The 17,693-nt window shown below is 43.1% G+C and overlaps 1 protein-coding gene across 2 annotated transcripts in view; it reads left to right on the top strand.

The window, feature by feature from the left end:
* The window catches only part of LOC139822768 (PTB domain-containing engulfment adapter protein 1), a 28,058-nt gene that overhangs the window by 6,506 nt on the left and 3,859 nt on the right, over positions 1-17,693 (top strand). The window contains exons 1-3 of one of the 2 annotated variants that reach the window (XM_071794779.1): positions 3,483-3,666; positions 15,582-15,692; positions 15,810-15,877. In XM_071794779.1, the coding sequence (XP_071650880.1) occupies positions 15,620-15,692; positions 15,810-15,877 (141 nt within the window). In that variant the 5' untranslated portion in view covers positions 3,483-3,666; positions 15,582-15,619. Of the gene's footprint in view, positions 1-3,482; positions 3,667-15,581; positions 15,693-15,809; positions 15,878-17,693 lie in introns of those variants that run through there. The other variant, XM_071794780.1, reaches the window with a different exon arrangement.

The raw sequence follows: 17,693 nt of genomic DNA, 5'->3' as shown, positions 1-17,693 counted from the left end.
AATATCTCAATTACGTAATTATTAGAAAATCTGCACAATTTAATCGATTTATATCTGGCATCCTGGAAAGTTTAAAGTGATACAATTATTTCAGGTGTTTACGGTTCCGTACCACGCTTGGCGCGCTCGCGACGATTACGCGGCTGAAGATCGCGATTTCACGCCCGTGTGCGCGATCCGCGCATTTTACGCGAGCGTCATTACGAAAAATGAAAGTGCAAATCGAAGCGCCAGGAGAAGAGAAGTCGCGGGGGAAAAACGCGCTTGCGCGTCCGTCTCGGCTGCACCGATATCGCGCGATTTCCGTGCATATCTCTGCGCGGCCACCTCGCGTTTCCTATTACAGTGAATTCGAGAGATACTATTTCGCCTCGGCGTTTATCAAGTGGGCGTACATACGCGCGTGCAAACGCACGAATGCGTTTTCCAGCGGACCTTTTACGCGCGCTCTCTCGAGGGCGTATCGCGGCCGTCAGGCTGATTCGCTTTGATCAATCGCGCGAATTCCAGTCGAATTATGCGTTATAATTATTTCTCACGTAATAGAGACCACGAGTCACCGACGCGCATTCATTTTTACGCTAAGCACCCGGCCGACCGTTATTATGTAAAGTGAATGTGCACACGTGTGTACGCGCATATGTGTATAATCGTCGTCCCGTTACCGCGCGATCGCGTACACAATGCCGCGCGATCGAGATCTCCGCGCGAGAGATGTTGATTTCGCGGAAACTCGCGAGGAGGCTTGTCGGCTCGCAAAGATCAATTTACAGCGTGGTAGGGTTGCAGTTTTAAAATACTTCTCTGTAGTTTTATCCCGCGTGAATCGCAATCGATCGCGAGCGCATATCGCTGAGGCGATAACGGCTCCGAGTTCTTTTTCTTTCATCAGCGATATGTATGTCGGACATGCGTGCGAATCGAGAGATACTTTCCCTACTTTCGCGCGTGGCTACCGTCCGAGGCGGTTACTAGTAGCGATTGAGCATTGTCCGAGGTGACCGTTGCCGCTGCCGCCGCTGCCGGTGAAACCGAAACTCGAGAAAGTTCCAAAAAGATCGACGAAACGCGTGAAAATCACGCAGATCTAGAATCGTGAGAAATCATGCCGCTACGAAAGTCGTCTCGCGGATACCGGCCGAAACGGAAATGAGGAACCAAAACAATAATTGTGCAACTAAACCTTTCATTTGATTGTATAATGAGGAGACGAGCGGCGCGCGGGGAGAGAAAAAAAAAGACAAAAAACCGGTTTTCCGCTTGGACGCTGAATCACACCTGAAACCTGTTCGCGTTTTAATACACCCGTCGTATCGACGCACTCGGCCGAGTGGCGCAAAACGCCATAACACGGTGTTTTGTTAGGAATTATCGCGTTTCGTTGCGCCGCGCGAATGACGCACGAAAATCCCGAATCTTTCCGCAACACTCGGCGAAATTCACGAAGCTGGTTTCGCGAGCGCGGATATGAAATCACTTTGTTTTTACAGCGACGAAATCGACGAAACGAAATTTTTAGTCGGTCATCGGAAATAATTGATGTGATTGAAGAGAAACTTTTGCGATTGCATATTCCTAAAATTGAAGCACGAAATTTTTTCACGGTATGTGGTCACTCGAATTTGAAGAATATTATTATTGCGAAAATAAACAGGAGTTTCGAGACTTCCGAGAAATTCTTAAGATGTTTAAAGAATGTTTTTAAATCAATGCTAATTATTCAGGGGTAACGGATGAAATTGAAAGTTACCGAAGGATATTTATAGCCAAGTATTTTACCGCTCGCTTAGCAAATCTCATTAAAAATCTCGTAATATTTCTTTATCCTTAATGATTTGTGGTCGTGGGTTTTCCGAAGTAAAACGACGAAAAGAGGAAAACAAGAGAGGCGGAAAAACGTGGAAGAAAAAAAAGAATGATTTATTGATCTCGCGTTTACGCGGTCACGCACCTTTTGCGTCGTATATGCGGAACGGCCCCCGTGATTTCGTAATTCGGCATTATTTTCTCACAAACGGTAGTTGAATGCGCCCTCGCTGATAGCGTGCGCTCATAAAGGAGAGACACCGGCGTGTGTGTGTGTGTGTGTGTGTGTGTCTGCTCGTGTGTACACGGGGTCACTCGTTGCGAATGTTTCGCGCGTTTATATACGGCGTAGAAGTGCGCGTGCATCCTGTCGCGAAGCCTCGCCCTGAATTTCACTTCTAGGCTTCTGTAAAATTCTCGGGAAGGCCACTCGCGGATTTTTGCGCGGATCTCGAGGAGAGAGAAAGAGAGCGGGAGAGCTTTAGCTAGACAGAAATATTTTATTAGTCGCTACGGGGGGAAAAAATTCACATTTTAATTGCCGTGGCGCGTGATCCGGTTATGAAAACCGTGATCGCCCTCGCAGGAATCGGGAGCAACGTGCACTCCGGGTCCGCGGACACGAGAGTCCAGACTCCGATGACGCGAAAGTGACGGCTATGTTTATTCGCGTCAATTGGCGCACGGTTCATTCTCCCGCGTATAGCGCGGCCGGGAATTGAATTCGTCGAGATTACGTGCTAAAGGTTTCAGTCCGCGCACGGCCTCGCGTAACAATTCGCACCGACGAGCTATGAATAGAAAATGGAGTGTAACTATCGTCGGCCAATTGTTCCGAGACGATCACGTCGCGCGGCGCCGGTTATCCTCTTATCTATTTAGCGCGAAGGGACAGAGATGCAGATGGATCTCGTAAGAATACGCGTCTTGGTCTTTCTCACTCTGTCTCTGTCTTTCTTCGCTCTCTGCCCCTCGCCTCCTCCTCTTCCTTCTCCCTGTAACAACCTGCTGTAGCCCGCGATGGAGGACGGACAGGCTCTCGGCGCGGCGGCCCCGGCCGTGGCTGGTACCGCCATCCTCTCCTATCCCTTCTCATTCTATCGGATCATCTACCATCAACGATCGCGCTCGCTACTCCATTCTGCGAAGAGACCCGGCGCGACAGCTCTCGACCGACCAGTCCCTCGCGATCTCTCTCTTTCTTGTTCTCGCTTATCCCGGAGATACGAATTTCTACGCGATCCGCTCTTTCTCTCTCTCTTCTCCTATCTCGCGTCGTACCGTTTCCTCCATCATCTCTCATCTCTCATCAGAGATGGAAATTTCATTACCGGCGTAGAAGGAGCACGGAGCGTTCCCCCCCGCGAGTAATCGCTCAATCTCCCGCTTGTTTGAAATTCTTCTTCTTTTCCATGCGAGGAGATAACGAACGGATCGCGGGGAATAGGTGGATGATGAGGACGGGCCGTAGCCCGACCGTGGCTGGTACCACCACCCAATATCAGCCTCCGTTTCACCGAATAATCTACCTAGCGGCGCGCGGGCGATTCGACTCCCACGACCAGCTGTGCTCGACGATCGGCCGCGTTCGTTCGCGTTCGTCCGTGCTCGGCACCTCTTGTCGCGCTCTCCTGCTCTCCTCCGCGTTCACCCGGCGACGTGCGCTCGTGCGCTCACTCCAGTCTCCAGTCCGTCGCGAGCCGTCGCGTCAGTCGGGTTGTATTGTTCCGTGGCATCTCCGACTCCGAGTCGTCTCTCCGCTGTAGTTTCCCAGCTCGATTTCCTGCGCGAGGTTTGGGAATGTGTCCCGGGCGACCTCGTTGAATGTCAGTGAGTCGTTCGCACGAGCAAGAGCAACAGGTGAGCGACTTTTGCAAACGGCGACTCGACCTAATAATACTTGATTAACGAGCGACATTTAATACCGCGAATGTCTTCGATGTAAATGATAGGAATTTATTTTTAATTAGCTTTCGTAAAAGAACCGATTATTCATGATATGAATAACAATAGTTACATTATTCTTTGTACATGTATAAATACGCGAGATCATTATTTTATGTAATATGAATGGCTGCGAAAAATTTGTCATTGTATGCAGAGCCGTGAAACCGATGTTAAAAGATTATTGTTCCACCGACGCCGTGGGTTACGTCGGAGTTATCGACATCCGGCTTGTTCGCGCTACAGCGCGAGATAGTCGGACGGACGTCATTCGCACGTGCGAAATCCTCTTGATTAGATTTAATTACGGAGGCGTAGCTCCCATCGTGTGCCGTTTCGAAAGTCAAAAGTCATCGACACGAATTGCGCGAACGTGCGAGACACGGTAGGTCCCTTCGTCCGTAACGCCAAACTAATAGCGACCTAATCTCACGGTAAGAGATTTTATAATTAACGGCTAATTGTCCGCTCGCTCTCGCGAAATCGCTCTCGGAAAACCTCGGCCGGACTTGGAGAACGTAGATATAGTATATAAAATGGGTTACTCCGTTCTCCGCGCGAGTGAAAACGCGCGCGCGCCGCCGCGATCGGACGCGAATAGAATCACTTTCTTACGTTCGCGCGCGAGACCGATCGCACGAGCGATCGTGTGCGAGCCGCGAGCCGCGAGGAACGAAATCGTAACGAGATACGGACTTCGCTCGGCGCGGCGCGGCGGCTGGCTTTTCAGTGAAATCCGCAAATTACGGGCGGGCGCTCCACTTTTCCTTTACGGGGCGTCTCGCCGTTTCGTCGATTACTTTCTTACGTCGTGCAACACGGTCGAGAGCCGCCGCCTCGAGACCGGGATCGATCTTCGTCTCTCGGCCGGTCGTCGCGAGTTTCTTCGCCGCGCCATTAAAGGTCTTACCCTCCTCGCTCGCTCCTCGGAGCTCTTCTCCGTGATGGGCATTAAACGCCAGTTCCGCGTATAGAAACTATCGCTCTATATAGAAGTCGGGGTCTCTATTAACGGCTAAACAATGGCAGACCTGCACAGTCGGACACGGAGAAATCGGGACTCTTTCTGTAATCACACAACGGCACGAGATATTTATGTTTGCGATCATTGCGTTTTCATTGTCCATCTATTTACATTACTCGTAAACTGTAGTTAGAGATTTAAATTAGATATATTTAAGCATCCGGTCAACAGGTGGTTGTATTTCGAGGGGATGGATCTATGAAATTTTTCATATTTTATTTATATGTATACTAAGATATTTAGGTATTATTTAATTCTAGGTATATTTAGATAATACGTATTACAAATTTATTTATATTTATTTTATTGTGACGCTAGAGATTGATGCAGACTTTGACGCGCGTTCCACCCGCGCGCTACTTGCGCCATTAATTTCATTCACTTTAAATGGACCGATTTGAGTGGCAATATATTTATCATAATTACGCACGCGTAGCCGCCCAATGCTGATAACGGCGCGCTGTCGACAATAAATCCAGCGACAATTAGCCGTCCGCGACGTTAAACAGCACGCTCCTCCGGTTAAAAGATAATGACTCGTTTCTCACCCCGTTTCCTCGCGAATGTAATTAGACGTAAGCTACTGGGAGAGTCGCCCGAGCATCTCGGAAGTAACAGTATCAGTTTTTACAAGGCCGTCTCGTGCGCCGGTTGCCCTCCGGGGCCGGGGGCACCAAAGGCCGTGCCATTCGCTACAACGTGTCTCAAAAGTCACGGGCGATCAGTCCCTTGCTTCCAACTGGAATACATCCTTTGAATCGAAAAATACATCCTACAGATGATAATACACACACCGGAGGAAATCTTATCTTTGGGGTGATGAATAACAATACTTGAATTCGGGCTTTTAAAACCTTTTTGCTTTCAAATTTCGAACGAATTTTATCAACCGTTTTAAGATCCGTCATTTACCACGCGTGTGCATTTCTGCATTTTATTTAAAGAGTACATCGTAATTTGTAACGTAAATTGCAGCGGTGCATAATGCACACGTTTGCAAGAAAACGACGATGCAACTCGCGAGCGAGTTCTTTTTTTTTAATTGTTCGCGCAAGATTGCTGAGGAATGCGGCACGCTTGCAGCTAAATCGGGAACACTGCGCGATCTTATCGTGTTATTTTGACTTTTCGGAACAGCAGCGAATGTCGGCTTTGACGCAATGACGCAACAAAGATCCCGTCTCGAGCAAAGGCTATCGATTCGCCGCTTTTTTTCGACGGGTAGGCTAAAAAAATATGAAGCGCTAGGCGCCGTTATTTCCTTGAAAGATTCGCGGGTTATCAGCAACCGAAAGTCTCCGATACGGCAAACTCGTGTCAAAAGTCAACGAAAATCGATACAAATGTGAAGCGCTCGAGAAATATCGTCGAGAGACTTGAAATCGAGCGCGACGTGACTTTTTTTCAAAAATTCAATCGTGCTTTATCTCCTCGAGATGATCTTAGGTAGGAAAACATCGAAGAAAAATATCGAAAGCGTGTCGAACGACCGAAGTTGAAAATGCACTCGAGGATACGAAGATCCTGAAATCTGACAACTTGCTCCGACCGTGCCTTCGTCAAAGTCGAAACTATCTCTAATGCTATTTGCGTACGTTTGTATGTAAGTGCCGACGACATACTCGTGATAAAAGACGAATGGAATCTGACTACAAGAGGAAATTCTGTAAATCTAGGTAAAAGTTTTCCACAGTTTTTATCTTAAAGATACGTGCGTTATCGAGAGACATTTCGCGTTTATCTCCGAGAAATGTTTATCTTTCCTGAAACAAAGTAATATTTTTGAAGATACAGCCACATTTTACATATTTATAGTAGGAGACATATGCTAGGTAATTACTAATTTCTATGCAACATTATATCGGTTTTAACAATTTACTTTATATTGCAATTATACATTTCAGGGGATTGAATCCATTTAAATTAAAGTGCATAGCCTGCGTGTGACAATTTCAAATCATATTCATCAATTAGCACATTGTATTATAGGTGCATTGTATCATGAGAATCAAGATTTACATTAAAGCGGCACGCACTCAGATACACATAAAAAGAGCAATGCATAGCAGCGTTTTTTTTAAATAATCTTCTCATAAATCTTGTTTCCGTTATCAACGACGCTACGATCGATTTATATATGTACGATCTTCTCTCGTCAGACGCGATTCATCATTGTCCGGAAGCGGAAAATTTTCCGTCGGTGTATCCTGTGCACGTAATGTATACAATAGAACATTTTACGTTTGGTATGGGAATATTAGACGCTGGTTTCTTTTTGCTTGTTACCTGGGCATTGTACCCACAATGTATTACCGGCGTAAGCGCTGTGGGATAACACGCGCATTATATTTAAAGGCAGATGTAGAGCGAAAAGAACAAGAGAACATTGTTGCGTATCGAAATGATGAGAATCCTAATGAACACAGGTATCGAATAACATTAATGATCCGAATAAAATTAGATCGAACGTAAGATATAAGCATTAGATAAAGAGATATATGAAACTGTTGTGAAGTGGCAATGTTTCTCAATCTTCTAGCAATAGTAGCAATTAAACTCACGAGAAGTGAATATTCGACAAAAGTAGCACGGAATAAGTGGAAGTGCATTATATCTCAAGCGAAAATTTCTTGCGACGAGCGGAAGGGTTAAAGCTTTCGCGATGGTTGACCATGTGGGTCACGACCCACAAGATTTTTTCTCTAAACAACGCCGAAGGCGTCACAGGAACCCGGGAGAAAGTGCGACCGGCCATTTTCTAATTGACCGCATCCGCCGGAAAAATAGAGTTTACCTCGTTAAACGTCACAGTCATTCCGCGCCGATTAGTATGGACCATAGATCCTCGGCTAATGGACTCGCGAAGAAACCCGCGCGAACTTAATGCGCTTTTCCACGTCATCCTTTCTATGTAAATCGAATTTTCACTCGCGCACGAGCCCGCGCTATCGAACGGATCTTTTTGCGTTCCGCTCGCCGCTGATCACGCTCAGGGGATTTGCTTTTATTTTTCGAATGAAAGTCCTCCATGAAAGGATGTTTCCAATAATAATCTCTAGAACGACTCTCTCTCGATATTCGCGTTCGTTGCTCTAAGAAATTGAACTTTATTGCAATCAATCATTTTTTCTTATGTATCAAATAGGGATGTACACCCCCGCTATATTACATTATCTATTACTTTTGGGTGTTTTAATATATTTAATACAATAATTTTTGTTATTTAATTTATATTTTAACGAAGTTCTAACTGAAATAGGTAAAATATGCAATATATGATAATAATATTGACATAATATGTAATAAGATAATTAATATGAATAATATATAGTATGTGTGTGTAACATGATATTAAAAGTCGAAAAGTTGACATCTGTACAAAATAGCGTCTCGCTAAAGCAAAACCAATGCCGATTTCGCCATAGACGAGAGAGAAACGCGACACGACGCGACTTTTGATGCGCTCGGTACAGCGCTTCGGATGGGCGTCCCATCGATCCGTCGGTCGACCGGATCTACCATAGGCGAGGCAGAGATTGAATTAACAGTGATACTAATTGACCACCGGCACCGCCGACGGGTGGTCAGCAGCTGCAACTGCAACGGTAGTGAGACGCGATTGTCTCGTTGACGGTGGGGGAGTTTCACCTTGAAACGTTATGCAACCCGCCGCTTCAACGTATGTATCAGCCGTATACGCCGGGGTTAAATGCACACGCTGGGCGATTCCGCGCCTATGTGTTTAACAGCCGTCTAATGGTGCCAGTGTCGTCGGGCAATTACAAATTCCGCGAAAGCGTTTCTCTCGCCGGCGCGCGGCGCGGGCGCGTTGCTCGTTGCGCGTGCATCTGCCTCGCGCTTTTCCGCGCGCGGAACTCGACGCGGACACGACAATACGCGATGCAACGGTCGCCCGATGGAGCAATTATATGAGTGACATTTACGTTCGTCATTAAGTTTTGTGCGGGAAGGGGAGAACCCACTTGAACTTGATCCAGTCTACAGTCGTTGGATAAATGCCGAACATATGCCTGTTCTTAACAGTAGTTGGGATCTTTACTGTTTTATTTTCTTATAGGAAGGATTTCAAAGGCTGCATTGTGATATAAAAATATAACATTCTAATAATAACATTAATTGATATAATTGTAATAATTAGGAGCACGTGTAAAAACTTGACGAAAGATTTTGTTGACGGTCGAAATTGGCAGTGAAAGTTGTTGATATTTGGCACGTAGGCAACGTGCATGATTATTCATTATTCACGACGCGAATTGTTCGCGATAGCTATACATGTTAATGATCTGCAAATGGGCCGGTGATTTAAATGATGTCAAAACCGTATTGGCGGAATGCGGCATGGTAGCTCAACAAACAGGCACGTTTACTGCCTCTTCGTTGCATTGATTCTCTAATTATAAGTTATTTAAATATGAATCCTCGTAATCTTTGAAATTATTTAAACTAAACTTGAAACTCAGACATATCCGACGAGAGTTTCGCTAATTAAATCACATTTCTCTCCTAAGCCGGGCGTATCGTGTTTCTTTAATTATCTATGTCGAGTACCAATAAACTAGAATTGCACTCGGTAATTTAATATTGTTGCATTCCCGGAAGCACGTGTAACCTTACGTTTGTCTGAGGAATCGAGGATAACAGCCCGATTAAGAAAATGAGCCGTAATAACAGCTTCGACGTTTGAATCATAAATGAAGGTTCTCAACTTTTTGTTCTCTCTTTTCCCTCTTTCCTTTTTTTTCTAATATTCCTTGAGAAATGACGCTTTCCTCTCGGCGCACGTATCTCTTCCTTGAGCCATCTGTTAGATTTTGTATTATTCCTTTGTTTGTTAATTATTCATTGGAAGAGTGAAGTTCGATGTCGTGAATTAAAAACATATTTTGTGTGAATTATTTTTGTATTCCTGTGACTTAATAATGCATTCAATTTTCGCATCGTTTATCACTCGGCTATTTTTCACGCTTTAAGTAATAGCGTCATTAACGCATACATCGCTATCCTTCAGCGTATCTCGTCTCGTAACATCACGTGCAGCTTCGTACGCAACGTCCAACGTCCAACAACGCACGCGTGTTTATTAGCATACGGTTTTTGCGGCGCATCTTCTCGATCGAGCGCCTAATAGATTGTCTCGAGATGTTTATTATTATCGCCTGTAATGGGTAGCGCGCGAGGTAGCGCGGGTAGCGCCTGTTGATGCATCGCATATACATCACGCTTCTGCTTTAATAATCGCGCGTGTCGGTTAAATTTCGCAAGCACATTATCAAGTCATTATTCTCAAATTTTGCATAAATTTTAAAGACATTAAAAACCGCGATTAAACAGTAAAATGAGCGTTTACTACGTGTCAATTCAAAAGCTACGATGACTAATTAACCTTGACGTCGCTTGTTCATTCTGTGAACGATATGCGATCCGTAAACAGCACATGACTTATATAGATATATAACGTTAGACATGAAATGTTCGAAGTAAAATGATAACTACAAGCGAAATGGCAAATAGTTTCCGCTTTTTTATCGTAGATAATATTTAATTAGATTATCGTCTCTCGCAATTTTTTTTATTTTAAATATGACGTCTTTACCACAAGAATACATTGAAAAAATAATCCCGATGTACATATTTGAATCACAATTAGGATCACGCTGTCGTAATGCCGGTTGCTCAAGAGTGCCGTTCGTGTGAAGACATTTCCCTCGAGCGCAGGGCCTTTTGTGTGGCCACGATTTTTCTTTGTGTTTCCGGCGAGTGGCGTCGAATAGAGGATCCTTTCATTCGTACGTCAAGACACGATCGTCTCGCGTTCTTCAGCGTTCTCGACGCGAAGAATTTCGATGTGCTCTCGATGCGCCCATGCGAACGTCGCTCCCTACGTTCGTGAAAGGACCGCTATCTATTTGCCTCGTTGTACGTGTCAAGCATATGAAACGTAGTAAAACGCGCGTGACACGTGGTTGTATAGCGATACCTTTTGTTGGCCCTTCTCGCGGCAAATAATTGGACGTTGAACGCTTCCGGGTGAAACGAGCGTCCGATAGAAACGGATTATACATATATATATATTCTTTAATCCTATAAATACTTCATTCACGTTCGATCGGCGAGATCGGCGAATAGATAAAAAAAATATTATTTGTCTACGTGCACGAGTAACGTGTTCGTCGCTATTAATAGATAATTACGTATCGAGGAAACACGACTGAACGCTCGTTCTCGATTATTGCCTAATTATGGCGCGCCGGTACCTCGGATCTCGGCACAAAAACCCGATACTTTCCATCCTTCTTATCGCGAAACGTCACGGATAATCTATACGCGGCGGATGTAGGCGCCCGCGAGACATGCCTCTCGTGTGCGATCTTGTCTTCGCGAGAAGTTGCTATCGCGCCTATGCGGCATGCGCGGTCGTGCATGACGGCGCGGCGTAAGGGGTTCTACTTTCTTCGATGGCCTCTCTAGAATCGGGCCCCATCGGACGTTAGTATACGCAACGCGCACGCGGGTAACACGCGCGTCACACAACGCCGGGGCTTATGCATTTAATAAACCCAGCCAAGTTCGCTTTCGCGTAATAAATTGTAAGGCAACTTTTCCTGCTGCGAGCTAAATCTTAACGGTACATCTTCGCGTTATGAAAGCTCCGCAAATGATAGCGAAGCAACTTTCACGGTTCCCACAGGGGAACTTGAAACGCTTGCGACGCAGGGAACTCGGCGATCGTGTGCCAATTAGAGGAGTAATCCGACGTGTAACGCTGATGAAAAAAAGAAATACGTATAAGAGGAAAAAAGCGGGGGATCTAGAGGAAGGAAAGGCCGCTCGCACATATATATCGGAAGTATTTATTAGAAAAGGATAGATACGTGTAACTGCACACGTGCACTTATCTATTTTATTATTAGCATATAATGTATATATAATAAGTACATTAGTTAACGTTTCTATAATTATTATAAATATAGATTTTGTTTTTCATCCCATTGTAAATGCACAAAGTGCATGAATTACTTGTTACATGTGAGATGAAATATTTTTCTGTCACTTTGGCATATTACTATTCATTATCTTAAATATTTTGATATTGTCTAATATTTCTAGTGAACGTATATATTAATTGATTTAATAATGTATACCCGTTTATGTTTTGCTAGATATTGCTAATGTTTTTCTTTTCACTGTACACCATATAATTTTGTAAGAAAACGTACATAGCTGTTATTATGCACGTATTTTTAATCGTCAAGGACTCGCGATTACTACTTTTACTCGTCGGATTTATAATCGGCGAAAAAATGCTAATTTAATTGTTTCATAACTACCATTGTCCGCCGCAAATCGTAATCGCGACGCACCCGGCGACTGCGAAAACACGCAAAGAAAGGAGGAACGGGGGCGGACAGTTTGATGTATCGCACGACGAAGAAAGAGAGCGGCACAGATCCGCGCCGTGATCCGTTCGCACGGCGTGGCGCGGCGCGGCGCGGCAACGGCCCGGCACACAACGCGCTTCGGCTTTGGCGCTCGACCTCTTTGCGCCTACGTGGGAGGAATAGGAAGTCGTGCATTAAATCCGAACCTCCACCTTTCAGCGCTTAAACGCCTCTCAAATGGCATGGCCGCGGGACACCGTCCACTTCGAGCGCACAAAAGCGATTGCCTCAATTCCTGAATTGACCGCGACGACACGCGACGTCGATCTCTTCGGAGATGTCTCCCCCAGGACGAGCGATACCCGTCGACGATTTTAAAATTTAATTATTCTCGAATGCATGTTGTCGGTGCGACATCGATATACCTTATGGCCGGCACTATCATTTGTTGATGCTCTGTCTGAGATTTGCGAGATTACGTATCTCGATAAAACACTCGTTATTTATTCATTGCAATATTCCTGCAGCACACTAATATTCGCAGACACTAGAAGTTTTTGTGACTTTCGTTCTGTTAACTCAATAACATGTTTTTTATCTTATGCTTTTTGTTTCTTGTATTATTTTGATTCAAATATCAATAAATATCGATCTGATAATTTTAAATTTATAATTACATTTATAAACTTATAAATTATTGGAATTCTTTGTAACGTATTTAAATATTAATTGACAATGTAAAAATTCGAATAATTTATTCTTTTGTAATTTTTTACAACCTTTTTTTATAACGGTTAAATTTAATCTAGCATAGCTACTGTCTTTAAATAGCTAGCGCAACGAAATTGAGCATAAGATAAGAAACTGATAGTACAGTAACAAAATAGCTAAATTCTTGTCTCATTCGTGCTAGAGTGACCGCGCCAGCTTAACAGACATATTCAAGAACGTCTCGGCGAGCTCTTGGACTTTCTCGCTCGCGCGTATCGAGCGGAAAAATTCCAGTCTTGGCCGCTCACTTGTGATTACGCTCATTGCCGAATTAACTGCGAACGTCGGACGTTCCCATTTGCGCAAACGGAAAAATTCTACTCCGATACTGTCTTCACGTTCGAGTGCAGAGGTAGGTAGGTGGTATCGGAATTCCGGATGGATGTACGCATTCTCGTGAGGCTGCATTCCTCTTTTGTTAGAGAGGAAGGTGTATGTAGATAAGCCGTTTAACCTCGCGCAAACACGCCTACGCATACCGTGACACCACGCGCAGTCAAACTCACGATTGCGTGCAAAAAGATATTCAAATATTTTTGCAGGCGTAAGTATTTCTGGAGTCGTCTGAGATAAGTTTAAAGCTCTCTCATGTGTTGACATATAATTAGTTTACTCAAACAAACGTCGACGTGCGTCCGCTGTTCCTTTCTAGACCACGTTCTTTACTTCAACATTTTCATCCTCCCCAATTAGCTGAATTTTCTGCAAATTTAAACACGCTAACTGAAATTAACATAAAGACGTTTTATTCACGAGTAATTACAAGAATTGTCGCGCATAAGATTAGAGATAAAATATAAATAGTTTGTATCAGTGTTCTGTTATGTGGAACAAAAGTAAAGATACCTATAGGATTGGTCAGAGATGGGATGCATGGATGGACGAAATATGCCGCAACGCAACGTGCCCATCGCACTCTATCGACATCTCTAACTGCGCATACTTGATCCAATTGGATACTTAATGTCTCAAAGTCTGAGGTGGTGTCATGCGCGAGATGATGAAACGCGAAAGGATTTAGCCTTCGTCTTCAAGGCTGACCGCTGGTACACCGCGAACAATCGTCCGTGCTTTAAGTGGATTTCACACGGTGTTCGCGGCACCTACGAGAAACAATAGAGATTCTTCATAACGAGATTCTTCATTTAATTTCAAATCGTCATAATGATCGGTATATCTTTCGTGAAAGAAGAGAAAAATATCGCGATGAGACACTCCGAGCGTGAGAGAAAACTTGTCATTTGTGCGCTTGTGTGCGTGTGCGTGCGTTACACGCATGTAATTGACCTGATTTTCTATGAATATACATAGGCTTCGTTACGTCAAAAGATTCAGTCGCGTTCCTCGGATAGGAATGATAAAGAGAACTGGATCTCGCGCGGGTGAGGAGGACGGGGAGAGAAATGACGGGAGACGTCGAACAAAGATTTCGCTACTGCAATCGTTTCCAATGAAAGAGCAAGGAGAGGACAGAATGCACGCTCTTATTGCATTCTCCCTCAGGGTCGCGTCAATCTAGAACTGTAATCTGTAATTCATAGCAATGCGATCGAAATTGTCTAACATAATAGCTTAGTTATCATTATAATTGTTACAATATATAGTAGGTTATAATAATATAATAATATAGTCTTTTATGTTTAATATGTATAACTTTAACATGTAAAACGTGAATTACGGATTAATTCTTTAAGGACGGGTATTTTAAACGAGCTTTATCGCGTAGAACGCAAAAAAAGAGGAAATATAAGCTATTTATACAAACAAATTTAGTCAGAATTGGAATTTTCATATTAAAAAATGATGTAATGATAAAAAATATATTTTATTGTAAAATTATGTAAAGTATACTGTAGCTGCTGTAGCTTATTTACTCGTTTTTAAAAGGTTAATGATTCATATCAAAACTATAAAATTGATTTATATAAAATTCTATTTGCAAATCGCATATTATAAATTTGCAGTCGAAGCGACACAACTTGATATGTTTTTGCGCTCTTTTGCAACATAACAAGACTGTTCTTTGATCACGAGTTCTTGTTGACCATGATGATACACGCGTGATAGCTTAGCTTTTGCGTCGGAGCTTGTGCGCGGATAGAAAGTAAATTTCGGGACACAGATAAAAGCGAGGGCGGCACGCGAGAGATCGTGGAAATAAGAGGAGAACGCGCGGCAACCTGGATAGAATCCAAAACTCACGTCCCACCTCATAGAATGTCGAGGGAAAGGAAAAATTACAGCTGGCGTTGGCTTTTGACGTTTGACCAGCGGCTCATTTAAATCTTTTGTATTCATAAGCAGTCGATCTATAAGCCTTTCACTTGAACTGTTACTGACAACGAATGAACTCGTATATACGTATAAAATTATATTTCTTGAAACAGAAAAAGAAGTTAATTGTCATATATTAAAGCTAAAAAGTTTCTATTTTTTAGTTATATATTTTATATGTATTTTAAATGGAATAATCGATGTCTAGAAAGTTTAATTTATTACACCTATAAGTGTATCTAATATCTATATTTATTTTGTGTATCTTATATCTATATTTAGAAATGATATACGAGCTACTTGCATATTGGGAATTAGTCTTTTATATGCCAATTCAATGGTTTGTCGGTTTTGTGTTGCAGAGGGGTCTGAAAGTCGGTTGTAGCCAGAGGCCGACAACATGAGGAACTCGACGTTACTGAAATGGGCGCAGAATTCGGCGAACAATAAAAATCAGCCGAGTAAAAACGGAGGTGAGTAACCCTGGCTCTCCAAAGCACGTGTGTCGCGAATCGCAACTAGTATTAGCAAATATGGCTCGCCGCTGCTATGGCGAAGGTTGAAAACCATCGCAACTCTCCTGTTCGCAGGAACGAGTAGGAACTGGATACACCCACCGGACGCGCTCCAAAAAGGACATATCGCCTACCTAGTCAAGGTACTGTACGATTTTATACTATATACGTACGATATACTATACTGCGAAGATATTGTAAGTAACGTCGTGTTATGGAGATATTACTTATATCTCGACTTTCCTTCGTAAAGAACTGTAACGATTATTTTTGCGAGTCACAATTTGTGCTGAAATTCGTGCTAGAAGATTAGAAATAAATGATTTTTGTAAAACAATAAAATTTTTATTTTTATAAATAATTTATTAAGATTACGTTTTTATTTTCAACGGGATGTTGAGAGTATTTTTAATTATTGATATGCTGGCGTATGCACATTAACCAAGGTCGCGGTACGCGATTGTGAAACCGCGGGATGAACAACAACGAAGCGACGACAAGCATCATCTTGGCACCGTTTCTCGGTATCTCGAAACTGACGGAATGAAAGGTCGAGGCTGTCGCGACGCGTATCATCTATCCTCTTTTTCCGCTTTTAATTTCATCTCCGGTAGCTTATCGAGCCCGTGAACCCACTCAACGGGATATCCATTACGCGTTCGTGAAATTTGTTGACGTGCGTTCGCCTAATTACCTTTCGCTGCTAACGAGCGTAATTAAGCTAAGTTGATTATTTCGCCGGGCGGAACGCCGCGCCGAGGCATCGTGCACAGCCTGAGAAAAGCCGGAGAAGTTGCTGGCTACTATTAAGCAATAACTGCGGCGGAAGGGTAATGAAAATAGAAGCAGTTGATTGAGAACAAAAACATTCAATATTTTTTATTCTTGTATATTTTATAGAGAAAAGAAATATTTTTTAATTGTTTAAATTTTAATATTTTATAATACAGTAGATTGTTAGGTATATTTCTCTAAAAAAAAAAAAGAAAAAAAATATCAGAAAGCGGTTTCTTAGAAATATTATATAAGAATTTGTGATAATTGATTCAAATTATCAAAAAAAATTAATATTTCCTGTAATGAGAGAAAGGAGTGCAAGGCTGGAAACGAAAGACGCAGACGTCTCATATTAATATATACAGATGTTCAAGTTGAATCTAATAACGGGAGGGGCTTAATGTACGGTCGGTAAAAAAACGATGCGGACGTAAAACCGAAAGTGACCCGCGATTTGCACTTTCTAGAGCCGGTTGTAGAATCTCATTATTTCCATGACTTGCACAGAAATAGGAAAAAAAATCCTAGACTCGAAACGTTCATTCATTTCGCGTCACCCGGAAAAATTGCGCAACGATCGCAACCGCGCACCCGCCTGCCTTTCGTTTCGAATTGTTACCGGCTCGTACGTAAGTTTCCCCCATGAATACGAATACGGCATATATCGCGGATGAATTGTTGGTCGAGACGCTGAGACCCAACAGGCGCGTCGCCCGCGCCGTGAGTTCGTTGAACTTCGAAACTTCGCGCGAGCGGCCAGATTTCACTATCTCACGAACGAAACGAGTGTCGTGTCGTCACCACTAGACACGAAACAGCGGAATTGGCATGTCCGGACATGCCTTTTTCTCTGACCGGATTAAGTTTCCGCAATCCAACTCTCCCTGTGGCTTTTTTTCGGAAGATATTCCCGCCCAAGAGAAGTTTCTCTTCGTGGCACAAAATATCTCATATTCCTATCGACTGCATAATCGATCTCATTATTCATTACATTAGATTGACAAAAAGGCATAAATCTTTCTTTTTTAATTAAAAGCAATTTTTAAAAATTTTGACAGCAATTTATTTGAATTTTTTTGTAATTCTAGAAGAATTTAAAGATTAGCTTTTGGCTACCGTATTTTTATTGTAATTATATCTATCCAAATCCTTATTTTATTTTGTGTGAAATGAGATTAATTA

This window comes from Temnothorax longispinosus, chromosome 12 (genome assembly GCF_030848805.1).
Source record: "Temnothorax longispinosus isolate EJ_2023e chromosome 12, Tlon_JGU_v1, whole genome shotgun sequence".
NCBI lineage: Eukaryota > Metazoa > Arthropoda > Insecta > Hymenoptera > Formicidae > Temnothorax > Temnothorax longispinosus.
This window is presented reverse-complemented; position numbering and strand designations above follow the sequence as displayed.